The 25,577-nt window shown below is 42.6% G+C and overlaps 1 protein-coding gene across 1 annotated transcript in view; it reads left to right on the top strand.

Annotated features, from left to right (window-relative positions):
* ABTB1 (ankyrin repeat and BTB domain containing 1) overlaps positions 1-8,416 on the top strand; it is a 38,743-nt gene extending 30,327 nt beyond the window's left edge. The window contains exons 11-12 of the mRNA XM_080996937.1: positions 2,375-2,575; positions 4,814-8,416. Of these exons, the coding sequence (XP_080853063.1) occupies positions 2,375-2,575; positions 4,814-5,020 (408 nt within the window). The 3' untranslated portion in view covers positions 5,021-8,416. The remainder of the gene's footprint in view (positions 1-2,374; positions 2,576-4,813) is intronic.
* Positions 8,417-25,577: the final 17,161 nt, after the last annotated feature.

The raw sequence follows: 25,577 nt of genomic DNA, 5'->3' as shown, positions 1-25,577 counted from the left end.
TCTGCTTCCCCCGGCATGTGTCTTTGTTTTCAATGGCTCTTCATTTTGTGCCATCTGTTGCTGTTTTTATTTCATGGTTGGCCACCTTGAAACAATTCTTTTTAAAAAGGTACACAAGTTACAGTGCTAAAATGTGGCCTGTACATCTGTACTTTCCTTAGGTTCACTTCCTGCTGGCTTTGGTTTTAGTCCTCCTCCTAAATCATTTCTTTCTTTTTTTAAAAAAAGACACATCTCTGGTAAATGTTTGCCATGTGAAGAAGTTTCAAAATGCAGTGACTGAGGAGGGAACTGAACAGTGCAAACTCTTCATCCTTGGAATAACAGTGAAATGGGCAAAAGCAATAGACCTACATATCAGACATTCAGGATTTTCTCCCAACACTTTTTCGAAGAAAAGAATAGGTAGATCTTCCCCTCTTGAGCCCAGTACAATGTTTAGCTTGTTAGCGCCAGACTTCATGATACCTACAACAATTGAGGCTAGGTCTGCTTTGAAGCAGAGTGAAGCAACACACTATAGGTGGTAGTGGTAGAGAAGAGATGAGGCCATAGTTTGGTGTCTGAAGGATGCAGAAAGAAAGAAGTATTGGTGGGTGCCATTTAGGCTGTTCTTCAGGCAGCAGAATGCTCTGGGTTAGCACTGACATCATGAGTTGTCATATTTGTGTATGGCAGTGGAAATAGCAAGGCTCTTGGCTGTAATGGCCAGTGAACTGCGCTGTGCCAGTTTACTATATTGTTCTTTACAAAAAAGAATAATTTAGTTTAGTTTCTTCAGTTCTTTTTTTAAAAAGATTTTCTTGGCTTACAAAAGTACATGCCTTGTCTCTTTAGTTTCTTCAGTTCTATGTAACTAAAGCCCAGCAAATCTTTGCAGAGAATCCACTAGAAGAGCATTGCTGCTTTCACTTTCAAACAGCAGCAAAACTACTTGCCATGGGACTCCTAGAATCATGGAATCATAGAATTGTAAAGCTGGAAGGGACCTCGAGGGTCATCTAGTCCAATCCCCTGTAGTGAAAGAATCTCAGGTTACTGATACATGGTCCCAATTAAATGAACATCAAGGATTTGAACTGACATGGCAAAGTCAGATTTGTCTTGGTGTTGTGTTTCGGAATGCTTGGATGAGTGGCTTAAAGTGTCTGGGAGGAAGAAATGTCAAAGCCAGGCAATTCAAACCATAGCAGTGAACTTGCAGTGAATATTAAGACAAATTTCCTGGGCCTAGATTTTTTGGAAGAGGATGATTGGTGTACATGGCATAGGGCTTAGCAGCTTGCAGGGGTCAAGGAGCTAATGGAGGATGGAGGAGTGGCGTATTATCTATTGCACCATTGCACACTGGCTGTGTCCACATGTTTCCTCCAAACAAATCATGAGCTCAAGTTCTACTGACACAACAACAAGCCCAAGACTTGTGGTTTGTTGCTTCCAGTATGGTGTGGCCAGGAGCAGGAGAAGAGTGAAATAGGAACTTACTGGCATTAAACCATAGTTAACTGGCTTAGTGAAGCATACGAACAAGGTCTCTTAAGTCACTTGCATTTGATCTTTAAGCAAAACAAGCAGTGGTCCAGTATGAGAACACTTTTAAAAAATGATCCTACTGGAAGCATAGATATCTAAAGACTCTTGTTGGTATGATGCACCTGTACAACTTTCAGAAATGATCCGAGTGGTGTGGTGGTAATAGATTCCTGCTGCATCCAGCTCACAAAATACTCCTTCAGCAAAAGTTCTATGAATGGCACATTCCAACATAATGCACACACAGGCATTTATGGAAATAATTACTAAAGATGACCCAGCACTGGATTTAGTGCAGGTGGTTCCCCTGCACAGGGTGCCAAGGTGAGGGGGCGCAAAATGATGATGATAATAATTTAAAAACCTATATTTATACGGGTGCTTACTGAAAAGATCCATTAAAAAAGCAGGTGTAGCAAAATGAATTATTGTGAAAATAATAAATATTTAGATACCCAAGGCTATTGCAGTGCATCTTAGTGATGACTTCTGTGCATTGTCAGGAGATATATCATATCCACACAGAACTGCACTTGGTGAATGACCTGCAACTGAAGATTTATCCAGGCCTGAGAATTTTTCAGAAGTGGTGGTGTAAAATATTTTCACTGGTATGGGTTTGAGCTGGCAAAGCTAAGTCTTGTGTGTGAGTATTTGATTTGGTTGTGCTTGTGCCTAGACTTTTAAACTAGTTATGAACTTCAAGTCTTCGGGCAGAATATAAATAAATTGCATTTAATCATATAAATGAGTGTCACTGTTGCAGTCAGATGTGATTTCCAGACAGGGTTTTAGTTTTGATACCGAGCCCATTTTGATGGATGCCCTTTTGTCACGGCAGCTGTCTCCTGATAATGCCTACGAAGTGCTTTGCGTCGCAGACATGTACCTGTTACCTGGGCTCAAGCGCCTTTGTGGGAGGACTTTGGCCCAGGTTCTCGATGAGGAAAGTGTTGTCAGCATCTGGAAGATCGCAAAGCTGTTTCAGCTGACCCGGCTGGAGGACCAGTGCACGGAGTACATGGCAAAGATCATTGAGAAGGTAAGGAGGGGAGCTTTCCCTAGGGATGGGTTGGATGCAGCAGCCAACAGGTAACCAACATTCATCTCTCTCAAGGCCTTTTAAGCCTGGTGTATGCATAGTTGCCCACATTTCTTAAAAACAAGGCATCATGTTCTCTGTAGAACAGCAAGGGATGTTTACATGGAGGACTGTGGATCAACTGCTTGCCTGAACTAGTTGCTTGGTTAGTTTATTTGAAATGTGAGGATTTTCAGGTGCAGAAGTAACACACGAAAGAGCTCAGTATCCTAAGTAGTCCTAAAATATGGTGGCACAGTTTGTATTTTAGAGAAGGTTCTCATACATATAAACTTTCTGTTGATTTGTATCAATTGTGGCAGATTCAAGAGTCTATTACTTTACTGTAAGCTTCCATGGAGGAGCATTGGCCTAATAGTACAAGCCATATCTTCTTGTACTGAATCTTGGTTACAAAGATCAGTTTGTCCCACAACCCCACCAGGTTGTACCTTAAGCATTAACTGCTACATTGCAGACCTCAGTTATGTGCAGAGTACCTACATCCTGCTACTTTAATCCCATATTATATCATGCCGTCTCCCCAAGAAATGCTTAGGCAAGGATTATTTGAAATATCTCCCAACTAAATGGGTGCAGAAATCTAAATTGTGCTTTAACTGGACAGTACTAACATGCATTTATGCCAATGTTTGCCCCAGGAGGAGAGCAAGAGTGCTGCCTTCTTTCCATCTCCTCTCCTGCTTGACCAGTTGTAGTTTTGACAGTCCCATACTACAGTCCCATGAACACAGGTTCACAGTCTTGCCTCTGCTGGGCATTTGGGAACCCGGTCAATTCACTGATTTTTATTTTTTTAATGGCTCTAATTCGCACACCCACACAAGTTGCAACTGTTCTTAACAGGCTTTGAGAAAGGTGTGAAATTCTTTCTTGACTGTGAAAGCACATTGAAGAAAATGATTTCTTAACAGATCCACTTATACAAAAGTTCCTCTCCCATTTTTCCCCAGTGAAAACAAGCAGGAAGTGGTTCTTAGTGGGGAGCCCTTTGTTAGCCAAACAAAAATCAGGACTTGCCATTTAACTGCACTGCTGTTAAGAATTCTAAAGGATTCTGTTTTTCCTGCACCTTCGCCGTGCTAGTACAATAGGCCACCAGTAATTTTTTTAGATGTTGAATTTATATTGGAATATAGAGGCACAGGCCTGTGGAACCATGCTTTTTGTAGCCTTTGGTGGGTATCGTACTTCATCAGCCTTTTTTGCTTCTGTGAAAAATAGTTTAAAACGCCTGTTCCTGCTTTACAGGGTATGGGAAGCTCTGTTAAATGTTTGAGCAGTACCCACAAAGGCAGTGGGCTGGGACAGCTAGTGAAGAAGTTGACTAAGATTGCTTAGATTAAGTGGGTGCTATGTAATGGCTAAAACACCAGTTCTAGAGGGACCTTGTGTTGGGTAACCTTTTGTTTTCTGAGGTTAAATAGTTCAGTAAATGGTGGGATGGAGGGAGCAAGAGGGATGGGTGGTTCCAAACAGAAAGCCTTTATGTAGTAAACGTGTTTTTTGTTTTTTTGTTTTTTAAGGTTTCAGATAGTTGTGCTGCCATTTTTTAATGGCAAAGTTGCATCTCACACCTAGGTCTGCATTTTTTTAAAAGAGATGCTTTTCTTGCTTGCCAGGTCTTCATCAAACTATTGAGCTCAATTAGGCCTCCTTATGGAAAAGGTGGTCTAGTGTGGTGTAGTGGTTAAGAGCGGTAGTCTCGTAATCTGGGGAACTGGGTTCGCGTCTCCGCTCCTCCACATGCAGCTGCTGGGTGACCTTGGGCCAGTCACACTTCTTTGAAGTCTCTCAGCCCCACTCACCTCACAGAGTGATTGTTGTGGGGGAGAAAGGGAAAGGAGAATGTTAGCCGCTTTGAGACTCCTTAAAGAGAGTGAAAGGCGGGATATCAAATCCAAACTCTTCTTCTTCTTCTTCTTTTGTGTGGTGTTACAATAGAGTGATTCTTCTTCCCACTATTCTGAAATTTAATATAATGCTTTCAGTGTGAATCTTTTTTTTTTTTTTTTTGGGGTAACTCATGTCCATATGATGCATAATTGTACACACTGAATCAGAATTTCTTCTGTACTACTACCGCTGTTTAAAATTCTAAATGACATCATTATGCTGAGGACTCTAATGTGCTTATCAGCCTGCCAATTTCCTTCACCACTTCTCTTTCCAATGCAGCTAGTGGAGTTTGAGGAGTTTGCAGTGGCAGTGAAGGAGAATGCTGAGGCAGTCGAAGAACGGCAGGAGACAGACTCAATCCCTCTTGTTGACGACATCCGTTTCCACATAACCAGCAACGTGCAAACATACAGTGCAATTGAAGAAGCCAATCAAAAACTGGAAGCTCTGGATAATCTTCTGGCCAGCATAGGACTTGAATGCTAATCTGGGACATCACCCTGTGTGACTTCACAGTAGATCAGCTCAGAGTTCCCTGTCCTCGCCCCCCTGGGTTTTGTAGCTGCTTTCCCCTTTTATGCATAATTTCAGTTTCTAACTTAACATTCTGACAATTGCATACTGATCTACCTTTCTTCTCCTGAGAACCTGGTCCCCGGAAGCAGCTCAGATTTGAAAACATTGCTGCTTGTACATGATAGTGCTGACGGGTGATCTGCAAACCAAATTTAATGAATGTATTGATTGGCATATTGTGAGGCTGCCAGATGTTGCAGGCCAGCGATGCCTAGTGAAAATTGGTGCAGCCTGCAAGAACATTGGCACAACACCTTCCTGCAAGCAGATTAAATTCAAGGCAGTCGCTGGTTAAGGAATGAATCAGACTGCCTTTCATGATCCATATTTTACAGGATAATTAGGGAGATAGGCACTTTTACTTCTACAGGGCTACAGAAATGTTGTGCTTGTGCAGTGGTATCTGCATTTGCCTGCTGCTTGCCTTGCAGAAATGGCTGTGTTTATTCATCCTGCAGCCTTATCTTCCAGATTTGCACAGTGGGGGCAGAGCAGAACCTTGGCTTTCTAACCCAGATGCCTTATTATTCAGCAAGCTCCTGTTCAATTCAGGTGTCCCATTTGTTTTTTATTCCCCATTTCTGCAGTTCCTACTGGAATACAGTAGTACTCCACGAAATTGCATGGCTCGACTTTTGTCTCGAGTGCAAACACACTTGCAAACAGCTCCTCTTTACAAGTTTCTTTTGTAGAGGATGCTCAAACGCTGACGTTTAGCAGGAACTTTAGTCATGTGTCTGTTCCACTTCAAGCATAGTTGTGACATTTTGTAGATATTGCTGGGCTTGGAAGTTTAGTTCAGGTGGTTCGCAAAGTCTTCAAATCCTGGTTTGGAGTGTGTGAGTGTATGTGTGGCACGCAGCATTTCTTCCTTTCTCACGGAAGCGTAACTTATTGCCCTGTTCAGGTAGTGGTATGGGGTGGGCTTGAACTGTCATGCAACCATCTTCACCCCCTGACTGCCCAGTGCCAACGCACTTGACCTCACATTGGCATAGATCCAAATAGCGTGATCAACACATTCCGAAATTAGGGTCTATGAATCACATTACTCTGGTACATGCATGTTGGTGTACAGACAAGAAAAGCAGTGTCTCACTACTGCTGAAGAGTGTGCAGCGTGTCATCTCCCCCTGCCCCTCCCTTTAGAAATAGCAGGAGTTGGAGGCAGCTACAATCTGGGCTTGCATAGTGCTCATCCCACCATCACTAAACTCTACTGAATGGAGTCAAACATCTGCTTGTAACAAAGCTAACCAAGGTATGTCCTTTAAGGCTGCCACAAGTTAGTAGGTTTTTTTAAACACAAACTCCTCTTAAAATCTTCCTAGCAAGCGCTACTTTGAGACTTTGGCAATTGGAGAACATTTTGGGAGGAGGTGGAGATGTGAACAACGCAGGAAAGGGCTGTGTTGCCTAACATGGAAACTTTCCTAGCTAAGATAATGCAGTGGCTCTGTACCACATAACCTTAAGAATTATGTGCTGTATAAATATAAATATGACAAGGAGGCCCACTTTGGATTATCCTGGCAATGTGAGGATGATTATTCATATATACAAATACTATTAAGCATGAGTACAATTGCATTAGTAGATGCAGTTGCTCTGGCTGATGTAATACTGGGCCTTCAGTTTTCCACTGATAAGTATTCACAATCAAAGTGAGGTCAAGAACTTGTTTTTTCACTTTCCATTGATGGGTGTGATGAAATGAGAAACTTACATTGGGTCTTTTCCCATTTTCCTATCTGGTTTCTTGACTTGGAACAAGATAATGACATTATATAACCATGTAAGCAGAGTCAGGGCTTACCAGAAGTTACTGCCTGCCATACTGGAGATTCATCATCCTTTAAATGTTTTGTTATAGAATGGGAAATGGGGGGGGGGGGGTGTGGGTGTGGGTGTCCTAGATTCTACACCTGTAATTCATGTCCCTAGAGAGATACAGTAGTAGGACCGAGTTTTTGGTGTTCTTGGCTCTATCTCAAGGCATATATATCATCCATATTTATGTGATGTTATTCCCATGCAGGCTCTCTTAAATGAGGCACTTAAACTCTGACTTATTTCAGTCTCTGCTTTGGAATACCCAGCCATTCCAGTCTCTAAACAAGTCCCCTTTGAGCCACCACAAATCTACAGTAAGGGTCCATGCAGTATTTGACAAATGAAACTAACTTGATGTAGAATTTGACACTTCTGACTCCTGATTTTGTGCCAAGGAAAGCACATCTCTTAAAAGAATGGTACTTGTTCAAAATCATGTGGAACAGTTCTGTTATGCAGAGGCAGCAAACTAAAAAACCTGGCCAAGGTATTATTTTCCCTACTTTTCACCAAAAGTAGTCACAGAAATTAAGTTTGATGCTAGAGTGTTTGGGACCTGGATTGGCTAGGCATAATTTCTCTCCATCGTGTTATGGCAACAACTTGGAAGAGCACCTCACAGAATAAAAGGGCATCATATTGAAAGGGGCACAACTTTATTATTGAGCTGCTGATTTCATTCTGTTCCGTAGTCTTCCTGTTATCATGAAAAAGGATTCAGCTGGTTATCTGCTGAATTTAGCAAACAAATGAGGTTTAACCTTTTAGAGTTTATGCCAATACTGAATTATTGGGGCAAAAACAAACCAGAAGCACAGAAAGTTTTTTTAAAAAAAAGGCATACTAGTATTTCTTCTTTCAGGTATCTGGTAAAGTAAATGTGAAATATAATTAGTTAATTGTCAAGAAGCATGGCACCTGGGTGCTTCTGGTGAAATGACTTCTGACTCTTTCTTTTAATTGTAGAGCCAGTGAAAGAGTGTCATGGTGGCCTTTGTTTTCTTGCCTAGTAACAAAGGTTTGCTCAGACTGCTAAATATGCTGGAGAAATTAAGAATGGATTGCCAGTGTGAATGAGTTTTATAGTTGCATTTCTGAGTTCAGCTCCCTGGTGAATTGTCCTATCACTCCCAACTAACTGTCTGGTAGTATTTAGATTCTTGCCCTTTGCAAGAGGAAACAGATACTAGGAGCCACAGTTACAAGTGATAAATTGCCAATTTAAATAATTAAAAAAATGAAATTAATGGATTTCTAATATTTATTGAACTTGTTTCTCTTGGCTATTGGTTGTAGTTATATTGCAAGACAATTTAAATGTAAATTTTTTCCTTTGTTTACATTGGTTCTGCCCTCTGCTACTTGTTAAAAATAAAGAGAATGTAAAGCTTTTCAGAATGGCAATATAATAATAATATATTTAAAAGCTTAATATATAAGCATGTGTGCAGCAATAAAGAGTTTATTTCATTAGATCTGGTTCGGCTGTGTGTCATTAATTCATTATATGAATGAGTGCTTAAAAGGGTTTCTTACATGCTCTCCCCCCCCCCCCCCTTCCCAGGCAGTAGCTGTGGTTGTGATGAGATGGAACTGTCAAATGCCACACAAATGTTTTTCCACCGTGGCACCATCTTCAGATTAATATGTTGTGCAGATGTTATGAACAAAGAGCTGGGTGCTAAATAGTGGTGACTTGACACCATTTAATTCCATGCTTCTAGTAATGATCCTGAGGTAAACATACTACCTATATTGCATAATTTCATAGTTCCTTCCTGAAATTCTAGTACCTCATGAAACTCTCCTCCCATGACTCACAGCCTGTGGTAGCAATCAGGGTAGGAGTAAGAAAACAGGTTGGTGTGAGTGACTCAGAGGGATTTATAATACAGTGGTACCTCTGGTTGCGCACGCTGCGGGTTACAAGCTCCGGTGTGAGCGGAAATCACACGCCAGAGGCACACTTTCGCTAATGGCACCTCAGGTTATGAGCGGTTTCCGGTTACGAACAGATTCCAGTCGTAACCAGAGGTACCACTGTACCTGGTCCTGTCAGTGAAAACATTTAGGCCTAATATATGGGATCCCATGCCACTGGTGGTCTGAACACAGTACTGACAGTTCTGTGTGACCCCCACTCCCCCCGCCTTGAACAGTAGTTTATTTTCTCAGTCCTGGCACATATGGATTTGCCTAATTTTATTTTAACAGCAGCATTGAATTTGGCTAGTCTGTGAAAGCAACTTGCCCATGAAAATGCAGGGACTTCATGACTGGGGAGAGGGGAGAAGGGAAGAAGAAATGTCTGCTTATTCTTGTATATTCTAGTGCAACTACTAAAAAGGCATGTACTGAAACAGAAAGGACAAAACATGGGCATTGCAATGAGTGTTCCGAAACACTGTTAACATATATGAGTTGCACTCAAGTATTTCTTGTATTATTATTATTTAAATTTGTATACCACCCTTTATCCATATATCCGTAGAATGTGCTGTCTACATTCACCTTGAGAATGTCTTGTCATTGCAAACCTAGCTAGGACCAGTTCTGCCCCCACTTCTTGTTTACTCTCTTGCCTATTTCTCTTTTGGAGCCTTCAGAGTTTGCCATCACTGCACGTCCAGAGCTGCTTCTGAACTTGGGATCTTTTCTCAGTTTGTCACACACTGGCATATTTTTCAGCTTCCTCTCTCTCTTGTTCTCCATCCCTCCTCCCACCAAGTAGCCTGGAAGTTTTGTGCCTACTTTGTCTAGGCCTGGCTTACACATGCAGCAAACTGAGGTGGGGGCGAGGTGGCAGAATAGGCTGGGATGGCAGGTAGGGTGCATTAAAAACACAATTCTCCTCTACACAAACTCCCAGCAGATAGGTTTGAACCCAGACTGCTCTGTTTGTCCCCATTTCTCATTTTGTGTGTACTGCATCCACACCTGCACTCCTGATACTTTCTGCCCCACCACCTCAATATTTTATCTCTGCTCATCCAACCATGCACTCTTCAACTTGTGCCTGGACCCTGGCCCCAGATGAGACTCTGTCTCCCAACAGCATTTTGTAACGAAAGCAACAATAGTTTTCAGAATAGAAAAACCAGGAATAAAAATGGCATGGCATTGCAGTTCACATCTGTGAAACAGATATATGGTTTTCCCTGTTTCAGGGAAGCACTTGTAAGTTATGTCCTCTTGTTCTAACTAAAATTACGTCTCCAAGGTGGATTTAAGATAATCCACTGGTTAACCTTTTTGCAGAAAATGAAGTGTCCAGAATGGTGTTACTCAGATTTTCAGTGTACAAGGTCCTAAGCAAACTGTTTTCATTGTTTTTTGGTATTTTTCGGAAGAGGGATATTGATGGATGGATGGATAGATAGATGATAGATAGATAGATAGATAGATAGATAGATAGATAGATATAGATAGATGATAGATATAAAACCAGGAAAGTTGAGCGGATCCACCTTCAGGAAAAGGGTTAATTATCTGAGTGCTTCAGAAAGGTCAAAACCGTGAGACTGCTGTGGAAGTAACACAAATGAAAGAGAAAAAGAAAAGTAAAAGAGAAGAGTGCTGTTGCTGATGCTGTCTGGTTGGTGGGCTGGTAAGTAGGCGAAGGCACTTCCATTATCGCTGTCTTTTCACTCGAGGGCTTTATAGGAACAGCGCTAAAACTAACATGAATAATTAAATAAGCCGGAGGTGCCTGCTTTAAAAGGGCACCAGTCACGAGACTTCAAACACTGCCATCAACGTGGCACATTTTTAAAAGGGTATTTCAATCTCTTGACTTCATGAGTTGAATGAAGACCAGGAGTGAAAGTAAGTAGTCACAGGAGGATAAAGAAATTGTTTGAGGGAAGAAAGTGTAATGCCTACGAAGTCAGGCAGCCTTAGTTCCCTCATTATGAAAGTGGTATGACGAGCTTTTTAGCAGGTGGAATAAGACATGCAGTTTACAGAGGTGCAGAGAAGTCCCAGCCACACTTTAAAGCAGGATACTGAAAGTACATTATCTTACTGGAGAAGAAGAAGCAAGGGAAGCCGAGAATGTGTTCTCTTAACATGGATCATGGTAGGCAGTGATATCGGTGGACATTTTGTTCCATTGCAAAATGGGGTGTCTCTTTTGAAGGATCCTTTTGAGAAGAGTGCTTCAAGACAGTATTGTGATGCTCAGCTGGATCCCATTGAGAAGGTTGGGTGAATCTTTAGAGCCGGGGTGCCCAAACTTCTTTCAGAGAGGGCCAGATTTGATGAAGCGAATATGCGTGAGGGCCGGCCAAAGTTGTTGAGTTTTTTTTAGGATTTAACCCCAAAGTTTTTGAGCTTTTTTTTAGGATTTTACCTCAGGACATATACTGCCATGGGGGCCAGATTAAATCGACCGCCGGGCTGGATTAGGCCCGCAAAACAGACTTTGCACATGCCTGTTTTAGAGGCAGATAAGGCACATAAGCGGTCATGAGTCCCTTCAGGGGGAAAGATGGGGTATGTATGTATGTATGAACAAACAAACAAACAAACAAACAAACAAAGGACTCGTGTTCTCATCTGGCACAACCAGTTATTAATGTTGACTCCCTAGAACTCTTGCTTGACAAGGCCCCAAATATTTTACAGCCAGTAATATTAGTCCACTCAGGTTTTAACAGCATGATAAAGATGTGTGAAGGCTTCAGGTAACTGCCCCCTCCCCCTACACACACAAGGGACATGGAGCTTGACTTGGCAAGTCAGAATGTAATACGTTGATCTAGTCTACCTAGTTTGCATTAGTGGTGGAAGCAATTCCCGTATTGCTAAAAAAGACAAATGAGAAATGTGCCAAACCTTCTCTATTCTATTGTAATCCAATGGCACTACCTGTGTCTATAATTCTCTTATACCAGTGGAACTCCTAAACAGATGCATCTCCTAGATTTTTTCCACCCCAGTACACATTCTCAGCACAATCCCTTTAACATGGTAGTCTAGCTGGTCTCAGCTAATGAGTTGTGTAAGTTCAGAATTATTAAGAAGATGGAACCAGACTCAGTTCTGATTTGCTACCTTAGACCATTTGCATCAGAGATGGGACTTCTCTCACCATTGGTTCAAGCAACCATTCATCTGAATTAAGAGGTTGGCTGTTACTAATCTCTGATTCCCCTAAAGACAGGAAAGCACCCCAATATTTGTCTGCTTGTAATCATTCCAAATTAAGAATCAAAACATGCTCTCACATTCATATCACCTTTCATGCAAGGAACTCTGCACATGTTCTGAAACCCATTATCCACTTCAACCAGGTAAAATATAACTAGGTAAGTTTGAGTGATTTTATTTGTGTGTGTGTGTGTTGCATTTCCTTGAAATAAATATATGGGCATTTAGCTTTCTTAGATTAAAAGGAATTTAAACATTTTCCCCATGTGCTAAACTACACAGTTGTTAAACTACCCCTCTGTGTTTTAAGGACAATTCACAAGGCTCTGTAAGATTTGGTATCCTCTGGGCTTTGAAAAGAGTCAGTGCAAAGCTTGTTACTATTTAGTATTTCATGGGCTGGGCTTAAGGGAAAGGGTGCTGACCAGCTGTATTTAGGATTTCTATCAAATAGTGTGATAGTTTTGCAGTTGTTCACAAGGCATGGTGAGCCTGTTGCAATTCTTTCAGGCAAAAACCTTTATAGAAAGAGTTGGCCCACCTATAGGGGAAAATCTGCCCCCCTCTGCAGATTCCTCACATGGCAAATGACTGTAAGAAATGTGTTGCCATCCTCCAATGCTATTTTTATATCACTTCCAAAATATGTGAAGTAACTATTTCCAAACTCTACCATATTTGTATCTTAAATTTGCATTGGGTACAAAGTCTGCTGCTAATCTGGATCCCCCTACAAGAACGCAATCTGTAGATCCATCTTCCACATAGGGAAAGGAAGCCAAAATCTAAATGGAGACATAGCGCCTGGGGAAATAAGAATTAGACAGGTGCTGCCAAACCTGAAAGAGAGGCTTATGGCACTGAATTTTACATACAGAAGGCTAGACCCAAAGGGGGGGGGGACACACACACAATAAATTAAACATGGTATCTTTTAAGCATTCAGTATTGTTTAAAGCTTCTAAGTGTGAACTTATTTAAACAAAAACATTTCAGACAGTGCTGTGCTTGTTACTCTGGGACCAGGGCCTGCCTTGAGCAGAAGGACTGCAGTGGTGCATTCCTAGGGCTGCCATACATCCGGGTTTTCCAAGACACATCCCGGAATCGGGTTGCAAAGTGGCTTTGGGGCAGATTTTTAATGAATCGGCCAAATATGGCAAGTAGGGCAATTAAAACAAAAATGCTATGCATTTCCAAGGTCCAGTTCTTCCTACAGTTCTTTTAAATTATGATGGGACATTCTGCCTCACAGTCTAATGCAGAGGTTTTCAACCTTTTTGAGTCTATGGCTCCCTTGACCAACTGTATTCTTTCTGCAGCATCCTTGTGGGGCTCAGGAGCCCAGCTGTGTCACCCCTTGCCTGCAGAGCTGGCAGCCTATCACCCTTTTTTGAACACCTTCCCTTGTGGAGTCTTCCCTCAGCCTCCTCTATGCTTCCTTCTCCTCGGGAATCCTTTAGGCAGCTAAAGCTGCCGCCCCTGGTTTCCGAGCTGCTTCCCCTGTCCCAAAGAGAGGTGCCTTCTCACAGAGGCACTGTTCGCCTGGGGAACTTGTAGCCAGGGCTGCTGCAACAAGCAGCTGTGCAAGCCTTTGAGAGGCAGAGACGTGAGAGGGCATCAGAGGAGGGAGGGAAGGAGAGAGGGACAGAGGCCAGTGTTGCCTGCAGCAGCACCCCCCACCATCATTCAAGGCACCCTAGTTGAAAACCACTGATGTAATAGACCCAGGGTGCAGAAAGGGGGGGGGGATGGCCACTTGTTTGCCTTTGAACTCTGTTCCAGCAGTGACTGCCTGAGAGCTCAGGCCAGTGTTCTGGTCTCTCCTGCCAAATTTTTGAAGCAAGATGAGGGTCATGTTCATACTCAGCCGCTGACTCCAGCTGGCTTCAGGGGAAGGTAGGAGTTGTAATTTAAAAACCCTTTTCCTAAGTGTTTTTGGGTGTTTTCCCAGTTTATGGAAACCAGCCCTGATACTGTTCTTCCACCTGTCTGGATGCCTGCCCCACCAACTGGGGATATGAGAAGGGTGACCTGCACATTCATGAAGAAAAGCGCATCATGCAACATTCCTTAGGCTGTACTGCATCAGAATGCAGGCGGCAAATGTATGAATAAAAGATCCTCCATGGCAGACACTTTCCGAGTCAAAAACTTGCATGTCGGCAGACAAGAATCCCCACCCCAACCCCTCTTGATGCACTAGTTTTGTGTGCAGTTATTCCTACCTGTATCTGAAATGCTGCAATATTGGGAGCACTACACCCTGTGTATCTTCTTCTTCTTCTGCCAATGTAGATTTTTATTTACAAGCCATTAATTCATAGGGCTGCTAACATGCCTGGCAGTGTGCTACAAAATCTTCAAAGCTTCATAAAATTATTACTTAAAATAACAACACCTATACCATTAAATATCTGGCTTAGTTGCCCATGACATTTGCTAGCCAAATGTTTCTCACCCTGGCCAGAGCAATAGACTCTTATTTGGGGTGGCATTCTTTCTAAAAGCTTATCCTCATCTGAATATGACAATGAGGACACATCACATGGCTCCACCATTCACAGTTCAGCTGCGATGTGAGATGCCAGGTGGGAATCTTGGAGGAATCTACTGCAACAGTGCATAGCCCTGAAAGTAGTAGATAGTTATATACAGTGGTTGTTGCTGTTTAGTCGTTTAGTCGTGTCCGACTCTTCGTGACCCCATGGACCAGAGCACGCCAGGCACTCCTGTCTTCCACTGCCTCCTGTAGTTTAGTCAAACTCATGCTGGTAGCTTCGCGAACACTGTCCAACCATCGCGTCCTCTGCTTGCGCCCTCAATCTTACCCAACATCAGGGTCTTTTCCAGGGAGTTTTCTCTTCTCATGAGGTGGCCAAAGTATTAGAGTCTCAGCTTCAGGATCTGTCCTTCCAGTGAGTACTCAGGGCTGATTTCCTTAAGAATGGATAGGTTTGATCTTCTTGCAGTCCATGGGACTCTCAAGAGTCTCCTCCAGCACCATAATTCAAAAGCATAAATTTTTCGGCGATCAGCCTTCTTTATGGTCCAGCTCTCACTTCCATACATCACTACTGGGAAAACCATAGCTGTAACTATACAGACCTTTGTTGGCAAGGTGATGTCTCTGCTTTTTAAGACATTATCTAGGTATACAGTGGTACCTCGGGTTAAGAACTTAATTCATTCTGGAGGTCCGTTCTTAACCTGAAACTGTTCTTAACCTGAGGTACCACTTTAGCTAATGGGGCCTCCTGCTGCCGCCGCACCGCCAGAGCACGATTTCTGTTCTCATCCTGAATAGAGTTCTTAACCTGAGGTACTATTTCTGGGTTAGCAGAGTCTGTAACCTGAAGTGGTTGTAACCTGAAGCATCTGTAGCCCGAGGTACCACTGTATTCCAGTTCTCTACTGAATCTCCAGAAGAAAGACATTTCCCCAGCTTCCAAACTGATCCATGTGGGGAGCTGCTTGTGTAAATAAGTGCTTGCCATTTGCATCCAGTGGTTTTTGTTCTTGGAACTATACTGCTTTTTTTGTTTTGTAGTGAAGCATAGTTACAGTCATCTATACTGTAAGTTGCTTCATGCAAATTGCTCATCTAGTTGAAGTGGCTTAAAGTGATATAATATAGCCTCTGTAATAAGACCACTTAGTCTAAAATGACCTGAGGGCAAAGTGCTCACATAACTCTTGCTTTTCCAACTGACATTGAGTTAGGCAAATTTTGGTCCAGAAAATTGGGTGTAGATTCTTTTCTCCCCTCTTGTCATGTTGGCTGCTAGAGCAACCTGTCAAGTTTAAGTAATTTGCACAACTCTGTGGGATTCACTTTCACAAGATAAACTGATATATTTCACACCTCAACTAGAGAAGCTCCTTGCAGAGGGATTACAGCCTCCTATATGAAAAAAAATTTGAAGCTTGTTTAAATAGCCAAGGACATCTGATGTTTGGAAGATATACTAACTTCTGCATGATGTGTTATGACCACATGGGCAGAATATGCATTTCTGGTCTATTACAAGCTGACTCCCAATAATCTCACATTTTCATTTAAAAGTTGCAAATCCTCATAGCTGCAAAGAGAAGCGTTCAAGAAAGGTGGGCTTGGAGAATGGAGACCAGTAATTAAGAAAAAGACCTTTGTAGTCCTGAGAATTGCTGTGCTGTGTGTTTGCCACTGCCTCTGCCTCGCAAGTGCCCTTCACCACCATCTTTCCATCTGAGAAAAATAGATGTTCAACCCCTTCTTGACTCCAAAGAGTAAAAATAAAAATATAGTACATCATTCTAATTTGCACAAGATGCACTGACAATGCAATCTGTGTTTCCAGAATGCAGAAGTTTTGAATGGTAGTCTGTACAGAACTCAACAGCCATCCCGATAGTTAAAAAAAACAGGCTTGACCATTGCCCTGTAAATTTATTATTGTAGCATGAATGTTTTTAATTCCATCTCCTCACATTCAGATTTCTGTTTCTGCTCTGCTGTTGCTATATCCTTTGAAGCAGAGGAAATAGCAAGTTGAATTATTTCAGTTCAGTCCAAGTACCCCCTTTCCCCCCAATTTATTTAAGCTGAATGTCAGCATTTGAGGATAATCTAAAAAGCTAGTGTAGGGAACCTACCAAATTTGGCCCACAGAGCCAAAAAGACTCCCCACCCCAGTCTAAACATGAAGCTTTGTGGGACTTTTGTTGTGGTTTCCCTAAATTATCAGAGTTATTTAAAATATGCGAAAGCATTCCATGCCCAGTTTAGCTTGCTCACGAATGTGCAGATCAGAATAATGGGTTTTGCATACCTTGGGATGTTGTGACTGTTCTCAGCCTAAAAATGCACACTTGCATATTTTGGGGGAAGAAAATCACATTTAGATACATTAAAAAAAAGATTAGATTTTGAGAAGTATTTTTAACCATAGATTTACGCAGAAACAATGGAATTAGGGTTAAAAACATGCAAAAGCAAACTGTAAGTGGGAATCTGCCTATTGCTGATCTGAACACAGAACCACAATCTCTAAATAGCACTGGGCAATTCCATTCATACACCCAGGGACCATTTCCTTTATAACTTGACACTATGCCTGTGGATCTTTGCACATTTCAAATTGCATTGCCATGGCTCAGTGGTAGAGTATATGCTTTGCATGCAAAGGGGTCAAGGTGCAATCTGCAACATCTCCAAGTAGGAATGGGAGAGACTCCTACTCCCCATGTCGGTCAGTACTGAGCTAAATACACCAAAGCTCTAGTTCAGTAAAAGGCAGCTTCCTGTGTTCCTATGCATTTTAGTTTTGCCAGAGCAGACTATGCTCAGAAAGTAGCTGAATGATATCTGTACATATACATACTGTTTATATATTCTAACTCAAGCATTTTTGACTGGACCTTAACATTTCAGTGCCTAAGGGGGATTGTCCAAATGACAGCCTTCCCTCTTCTTCTCTGTTGCCTTTGGTACAAGCAGCATAATAATACATGACAGTTTTCTGTCCTTTAATGGTGTTCAGATTATTCTGCCCGAGGCAGCTGCCTCTCAGGGCCTAATGGTATGGCCAGCTCTGTCTACAATACACATTCATGTTTATGGGAATATTCTGCTGCCAAAGGTCCGTATTGGACATGCTCATAGATTATTCAGGCAACTTGTTTCTTGAATGTTATGCAAGTATGCTATGCATTTACATTGTCTCCAGCACAGTTCACAGTCATCAAATCAAATATCTTTAATACGGTCAATGACCAGCAAGCAATTTATAAAATAAAATATGACAATATAAGTACTATTGTACTACAGATAACAGTGGAGATATAGCCAAATCACAAAATTGGTACTTATGTTTATGACCAGGTTTCGACTTTTAAGGTTTTAAGGATTCAATTCCAATGTCACTACTGTTTATTATCGTTCCTTCGATGTTTGCAATTTGAACTCTGTTGCTGTCATCATTGTTCGTCTTATTCTTGTTGCAATGTAACAGTACTTCGCCACAGGCCTGTTGATTTCAGGGTCTTTGTCAGCTAAGAGGTGTCTGATATAGGTGTCGTCTGTACTACGCGGTATTTTCCTCAGAATCGGCTCAGTCAGCTCTTTTCTTGAGTCTCGATATAATGGGCAATATAAGATGACATGCCCGATGGTTTCAATTTCGTTGCTGTTACAGGGACATAATCTTTGTTCGATCGGTATTTTGTTGTATCTTCCCTCTAGAAGAGCTGAAGGGAGAGCGTTAAAGCGGGCCCATCGGTGTTTAGCATTATGTAGAACTTTGAGATAGTTTGCTAGATGGGGGCTTTGGGAATCAAATAGGAGTTTATGAGTTATTGGAAGTTGACTAAAGTCATTTTGAGCTTCAATGTCCCTGAGTCTTTCTTTGATTATATTCTTGGCCCTTCCCCTTTCTAAACTTAATAAATACTCTGGGGAGAGACCATATGTGGCCAATTTTCTGAGAGTGCCCTTCAACCAACTAGATTGGAATTTGTCAAGAAGCATCAGGGAAAGTAGTCCAACCGGCGAGTTGTTAAGTCTTAGCCAAGTGCATAAGGTTCTTATCCATACTTTGGTTTTGATGCTGTATAAGCACGCTTCCAGTCGTAGGGCGGCATTTGGGATGCATTTAGGTGTTTGCAGGAGTGATCTAAGGAAACCTGATTGTATCTTTTCGTATGGGTCTAGATTGGAGAGGGAGACGAGTGGTGCGCCGTATAGTATTTGTGCTGTTGGTTTTGCAGCAAATAGTTTAATTGTGGCAGGAATAAAATTTCCTCCCATTGTACGATGGTATCTTAGAATTGCTGTTGTACTTTTTTGTGCTGTAGAGGAACTGTAATTTATGTGGGCAGTCTTCTTCCTTGATGCTTGGAATATAACTCCTAGGTATTTAAAGCATGTCACTTGTTCAATCTCCTGATTGTCTAATTTCCATCTATATATTTTCCTTTTGTTAGAGAAAACCATGATTTTTGTTTTTTGGTAGTTCACTACTAGTTTCTCTTCTCTACAATATTGGGATAAGCTGTTAAGAGCTCTTTTAAGGCCCTTCTGAGTCTGGGACAGTATAACCGCATCGTCTGCATAGAGTAGGATAGGCAGTTTTTTGTCTGCTAATTTTGGGGCGTGTGTATCCGCTCCTTGTAGGTGGTCTGTTAGGGAGTTTATATAGATGTTGAACAAAAAGGGGGCCAAGATGCATCCTTGTTTAACTCCCTTTGTTGTTCTAATGGAATTAGAGAGTTGACCTTCTTGGCTACATCTTATACGAAGTCGTGTGTTGTTGTACAGTTTGGATATTAATAGCAGGAGACGTCGGTCTATGGATGATTTGTTGAGTTTGTCCCAGAGTCGGGGTCTTGAGATGGAGTCAAAGGCTGCTTTAAAATCTACAAATGCTGCGAATAGGTGGTGATTATGATGCAGAGTGTATTTCTCAGCTAGGTGCTGTAAGATCAAGCAGTGATCCATTGTGGATCTCCCCTTTCTAAATCCCGCCTGTGCATCATCAAGAATCTTCGCTCTTTCTATCCATTCGCACAGTTTCTCGCTGAGGTGTTTAGCATATAATTTGCTTATTATATTCAGGAGGCTTATAGGTCTGTAGTTGGAGGGATCATCCCTCAGGCCTTTTTTGTAAATGGGAATAATGATGGAAGTCCCCCAGTCGTATGGAATCTGTGCAGTTCTATCTATATATGTGAACAGGGAGGCTAGCAGGGGGGCCCACCAGATCGCGTTGGTTTTAAAAAGTTCCGCTGGTATACAGTCAATTCCGGGGGCTTTCCCGTTCTTTAGTTGGTCAATCAGCAGATGAGTCTCTGTTATTGAAACTGCTGGCCATGGCTGTATCTGGTTTTCCGGTATGTCTAATGCGTAGGACTCATCGCTAGATTCCTCGTAAAGATTATGGAAGTGTGTTTCCCAGGCTTTCATTGATATGCAGCAGGATAGTTGTGATAGACCCCTGTCCGGTTGTACAGCAACGATTCTCCAGAATAATGATGGGTAACTGGAATTAGAGGCCTCTATCAGTTGCTGCCATAATAACTTCATTGCGTACCTTTTCTTTTGTGTCAGGTGTTTTTTGTAACTTCTTTTGACTTCAAGCATCTTTTGTCTGTTATCCTCTGTTGGGTTATCCTTATGACAGATGAAGGAGTGGATCAATGATTTCCTGGAGGCTATGCACTCATGATCGAACCACTCCCTGGAAGTTTTCCTATGGTAGGGAGACTTGGAATTCGGTTTTACAGCAAACTCTTGAATTTTTGATATAAGCATCTCATATGTTGTCATCATGTTCGGGGCGCTCTCCTCTGTTTCTAAGCACCCTTCCATGATTGCTTTTGAGAGACGGTAGCTCTCCTCAGATTTGTACCAGTTAGATATCCGCTCGCTCACTTGTCCATTCCATCTGATTTTCTTGAGGCCTATTCCGGGTGTTAACTCTGGTTGATATCTGTGTTGTGGTTTGGGCAGATCAAAGGGTAGATCACACACGAGGGATAAAGGTAGGCACAGTTCACAGTGTTTGCAAAACATTTAAAACAATAATGACGATGACCACATTTCTAGCCAAAGCAATTAAGCACCTCTCTCTGCCTAATGGCTGGGGGTGCAAGACAGAATTTCAGCAGGTGCAGTTTGTCCTGCAGGATTGAGGAAAGTTGTACCTACTGACTAAAATGCCCCCTGACATGAACTGGCAGGACTACGGGAAGGAGGAAAAGGATATTAGTGAGGGGTGTAGCCAGGACTGGGACACACCGGGGCAAGCTGGGGATGGAAAAGGAGAGGTTGGTGTAGGAAGGACTCACGGGGTGATGGAGGACGATGAGGGGGTGGGGGTCAGTGCACAGGAACCAGAGCAGCAAGGACCCATCACTAGAGCCAGACCAGCCCCTGTCACCACAAACAGGGTGGGCTTTGAGGTGCAGGGAGCAGCAGATAGTACACTCTAGGAGGCAAGGTTCAGAACAGGGTCACATCCTCATCAAGCCCAGATGCTGCAGTCAGCATGCAAAGTGCAAAAGGAAGCAGAGCTGAAGTGTTGTGTCTGCTCAACTGCCCATTTTGAGGGACCTTGACTTGGACCTCTACGGGATTGTACTTCAGATTTGACTCTGGACACTATCTTGACTGTGGAAATTCAGACTTGGCTACTTGGATCGAACCTGAACCTTGTTTCCTGACCTGTGGACTTCACTTGTGTGGATCGACCCTCAGATTTTGGACTCGGCACACTGACTTGCTGCAAGGTAGGCCAAGGGATCAGGACACTCCTCTACTAAATATCTGCTAACTCAGGGGTGGGGAACCTGCGGCCCACCAGATATTGTCAGATTGCAACTCCCAGCAGCAGCAGGGCCAATGATTGTAATTGAAGGGTGGGAGTTTTCGTTCAACAAATATCTGGAGGGTGAAAAGTTCCCCCATCCCTGTATTTACTAAACACACCCCGAGCAGCACTGACAGATGCCCCAATAGTGTGTTGTGATAGCTACACTCACTGCATTACCCAGTGCTGGAAAAGTCATGCATTATTCCTAGGGCACTCAAAGTGTCTAGCTGTGTAACCTAAGGTCCTCTACAGCCACTCTGCCATTGACAACTAGAGTGGCCAAGCTAACTCTGCAAATTAATGTGTAAGTCCTTCAAAGCCATGCTAGTGTTCTAGTAGTTTTGGTGTGAGTGACAAGACAAGAATGGTGTTCTGCTACTTGTTGGCACATGGAAAATTAGTATAGGTATAATGAAAGGTGAATTCCTGGATCCACATTTAGGACATGGTTGATGTGTTGTGAGTTATGTTTTATGTGTGATGTAAAAAACATAAATTAATAATAATAAAGAATTCATGGAAACAAAACCTCGGCACAGATTTGAAATAAGTGGTCAAAAACAGTGCACTTTTGAAATGTTTGGCCTGTTATCTCAATTAAAAACAGCATCCAGCTGTATCCAGAGACAAATCTGCTCCTTGATCTTGGGAACCATCGTGCAAGATTTGGTTAAGAAGTATATCCAAATGCATAGCAAACAAACAACTTTCCAAAATATGTAGTAGATGAGTCTTCACCATACTCATCTTGCTAACTAAACCAAAGGAGTTCGAAGGACTGGAATATGCAGCACTTCTTAAGACTTGCAAGCAGAAGTGCTGTTTCCAACAGCTAAAATACACTAGAGAAAGGGAATAGAAAGAGCCCATCCAGCCAAGGAGTCTTTATTTAAGGCTGTATTTAATCCTGCAATCTGTTGATATTAATGTTGGATATAAAACTGGATTCCCTGTTGTGGCTGGTATCAAGTGATACCAAAGAAACAGCTTTGCTCTCTTCAGCCTTTGCCCCCAGCTGCTTCAAAGGCACCTATTGGGGCATCTTGCCTGTGAGGCGTGCAGATGTCTCCCACAGGGCCTTGCACGGAGAGGAAGCTTCCCAGGAAGGGAGCCTCACTAAACAGCTGCCAGGCGGGAGTGGCTCTTCTGCCACAGCCCTGGGAAAACGTCGGCTGCCTGGGTGTCCTGTCAGCAGCGCCTTAGCAGTTCTGTCACACACAGAGCTCTCAAACAGCAGTTTTTAAAAGGGGGGGGGGGAGAGAGACAAAGAAAGGTTGGAAGCAGAAAGCTAGTACAGCACCACCTCAGCCGCTGCTATGCCCGTGCATGCAGCAAACCTTGCAGCGCAAAAAGCCTGCGCTGGTTTATCATAAAATGAAGGCAGCACCTTGGAAAGCCATTAACCTCGGAGGAACCTCATTTGCTTACAACAGGATTTCTCCTGTGAATGGAATCGGAACCTTATGTGGAAATAAACTAAGCAGCTTGGGCCCTTATTCTTATTCTTTCCAGCAAAAGAGCTCCCCCCACCCTGCTCTATATAAAGGACTGGAAAAGCCTGGATCGAATGGTTCCATCCTTCTCCCTTCTGTGCTGCTTCTGCACATGTGTGTGTGCATATCTGTGTGTGTGTGTGTGTGTGTGTGCGCGCGTGCGTACACACACACACACACACACACACACACACACACACAGGCACTTCAGGAAGCTCTGTTCTGGGAACCTCTCACATGTGCACAGGTGGTGGTGGGGAATGAAGTGGATGCTTCACATCCCTTCAAGAGTTCGTTTCCCATGTCCCTCCTTCTTCCCTTTGAGGGGGCTTTATAATGATCATGCTTCAATAAGGGATGGACAAAAGAAGCCACCTGTGCTAGGGTGAGCAGGACAGAACAAAAATAAAATAAAATGCGCTGATCAAGTAGGCCTTTAAATGCTACAAAAAGGGTGGCGCTTTTCTCAGCATTGGAGATGTATCACTGGGAAAAGCTGCACCTGCAGATTTTCAGCAGCTGTATCAAGGCCCAAGGCTTCTATCTCAGCCTCAACCAATGACAGCCATATTTACTGATGCTGCTTTGTTCTTAGAGGTGTTAAGGTGGTCATCGTTCCTTGATCTACAGGGCTTTTGTTTCTTTAGAGCTGCTAGTAGAGCTAGTAGAGTAACTACCGTATTTTTTGCCCTATAGGACGCACTTTTTCCCCTCCAAAAATGAAGGGGAAATGTGTGTGCGTCCTATGGGGCAAATGCAGGCTTTCGCTGAAGCCTGGAGAGCGAGAGGGGTCGGTGCGCACCGACCCCTCTCGCTCTCCAGGCTTCAGGAAGCTCTGCGCAACCCTCGGGAGGGAAGCCCTGCAGGCCCGGGCTTCGCGCAGCTCTGTGCGAAGTCGCACCGGGCTCCCGAGGGTTGCACAGAGCTACCTGCATTCCGAAGCCCGGCTTCGAGCAGCTCTCCGCAACCCTGGGGAGGCCGGCGCAACTTCCTGCTGGGCTCCCTAGGTTTGCGGATAGCAGGCTGTTCTCGGGGCTGGGGTCGGGGGAAGCTCTGGCTTCCCCCATGCCAGCCCCGCGCCTGGGGGGGGGAAATAATTTTTTTTCTTTATTCCCCCCCCAAAAAAAACCCTAGGTGCATCCTATGGGACGGTGTGGCCTATGGGGCGAAAAATACGGTAATTATTATTTTATTTTTTGTTAAATTTATTAGTTTCTTTCTTTCTTTTTTGACACACAAACACACAAACCAACTTTTCTTTTAGCTACACTTCCCATTTCCAACTCTCCATACAATTATGGAGATGTACTAAAATTCATCTGCGGTGGGTGGGCTTTTAAATTTGTATTGAGTTTGTATTCATTTGGTGACGTTGTTAAAAATTATGGAAAATCAATTTAAAAAATAATTGGCAAAAAAAAATGCATTTCAGGATCAAACTCTTTGGTGCACAGTTTAAAACCTACCTTAAAAAATAACAAAGCAGAGAAAACGTAGAAAAGGACATTCAGAACAATCAGGTTGGAGATGAAACATCTTCCTTGTGTGGGGAAGGTTTAAGTGGATCTTATAATGCTTGACGTTTTGACAAGCTTGCTAGAAGACTGAGAACAGTGAGGATGGATTGAAGAAATTGATTTATCTCATAATGCTAGAACTTGGACCACCTAATTAAATGGATCAATAGCCAGTTTAGAGGGGGATTCCCCCCCTCACAATTTGATAACGGCTGCTGGTTTAAACGGCTTTTTAAAAAATCGTAAGAAGTAGGCCAATCAATGTGTATTAGCCATGACAGCTAAAAGTTGAAATTTTGTATTCAGTTGCTACTGGCCTCTCATTACCAGATGCTGAGAACCAATAAGGCAGGATCATGCTCTCTGCAGGTGGGCTTACTAGACCATCTGGCTGCCTGTTGCTAGAGGCAGCATTGGACTAGATGGTCCATTGGGCTGTTCCAGTTAGGCAACGCTTTGTTTTTATGGAAAATAGTGTAATGTTTGTGGTGTTGATATAAAGGTTCTGAACTTGTTCAAAAACTTTCAGGCATATAGGTGGAATATTTGTGCTATCATGCACAGAATCTCTCCACTTTCTGATTATGTCAACACCGCACAGAAGACAATGCCATTAGCTGTCTCTTATGAGCTTTATAAGAAAGCATAATTGTACTTCTGAGATTGTCACTAGGGATGAGGAAAAATTGAGTATGTTCACATTTAAAGACAAATCTACCTAACTCACACCTTCTGAAACAATACTTGAAACAAAACACAATCATTCTTTGAAGTTTGAGCTTATCTGAATTTTGCAATGCAGATCTCCAGCCAAGTAATGTGTTCAAAAATGCATATGCCAGGGGAAAGTGTGTACAAAATGCATATATTTGTGAAAATGACACACAAAATACAAGAAGTTGCTTTGCAAAAATGTGCCTTTTAGGAGGGGTATAAACTTTATTACGGTCGCAGACCAGCATAATTCCTTTTAGAATAACTTTGCACTAAAATGCTAAAGAGGTCTAAAAAAAAATCATGTGGAAATATGGGGAACTGAAGTTAAGAATGGGAAAGTGAGAAACAGAGGAAAACTGAAATTGAGAGATTTGCTTATGCACGGTTGTTACTGAAGTGCAACTTG

The sequence above is a fragment of the Podarcis pityusensis genome, assembly GCF_964106645.2.
Source record: "Podarcis pityusensis genome assembly, chromosome: 2".
NCBI lineage: Eukaryota > Metazoa > Chordata > Lepidosauria > Squamata > Lacertidae > Podarcis > Podarcis pityusensis.
This window is presented reverse-complemented; position numbering and strand designations above follow the sequence as displayed.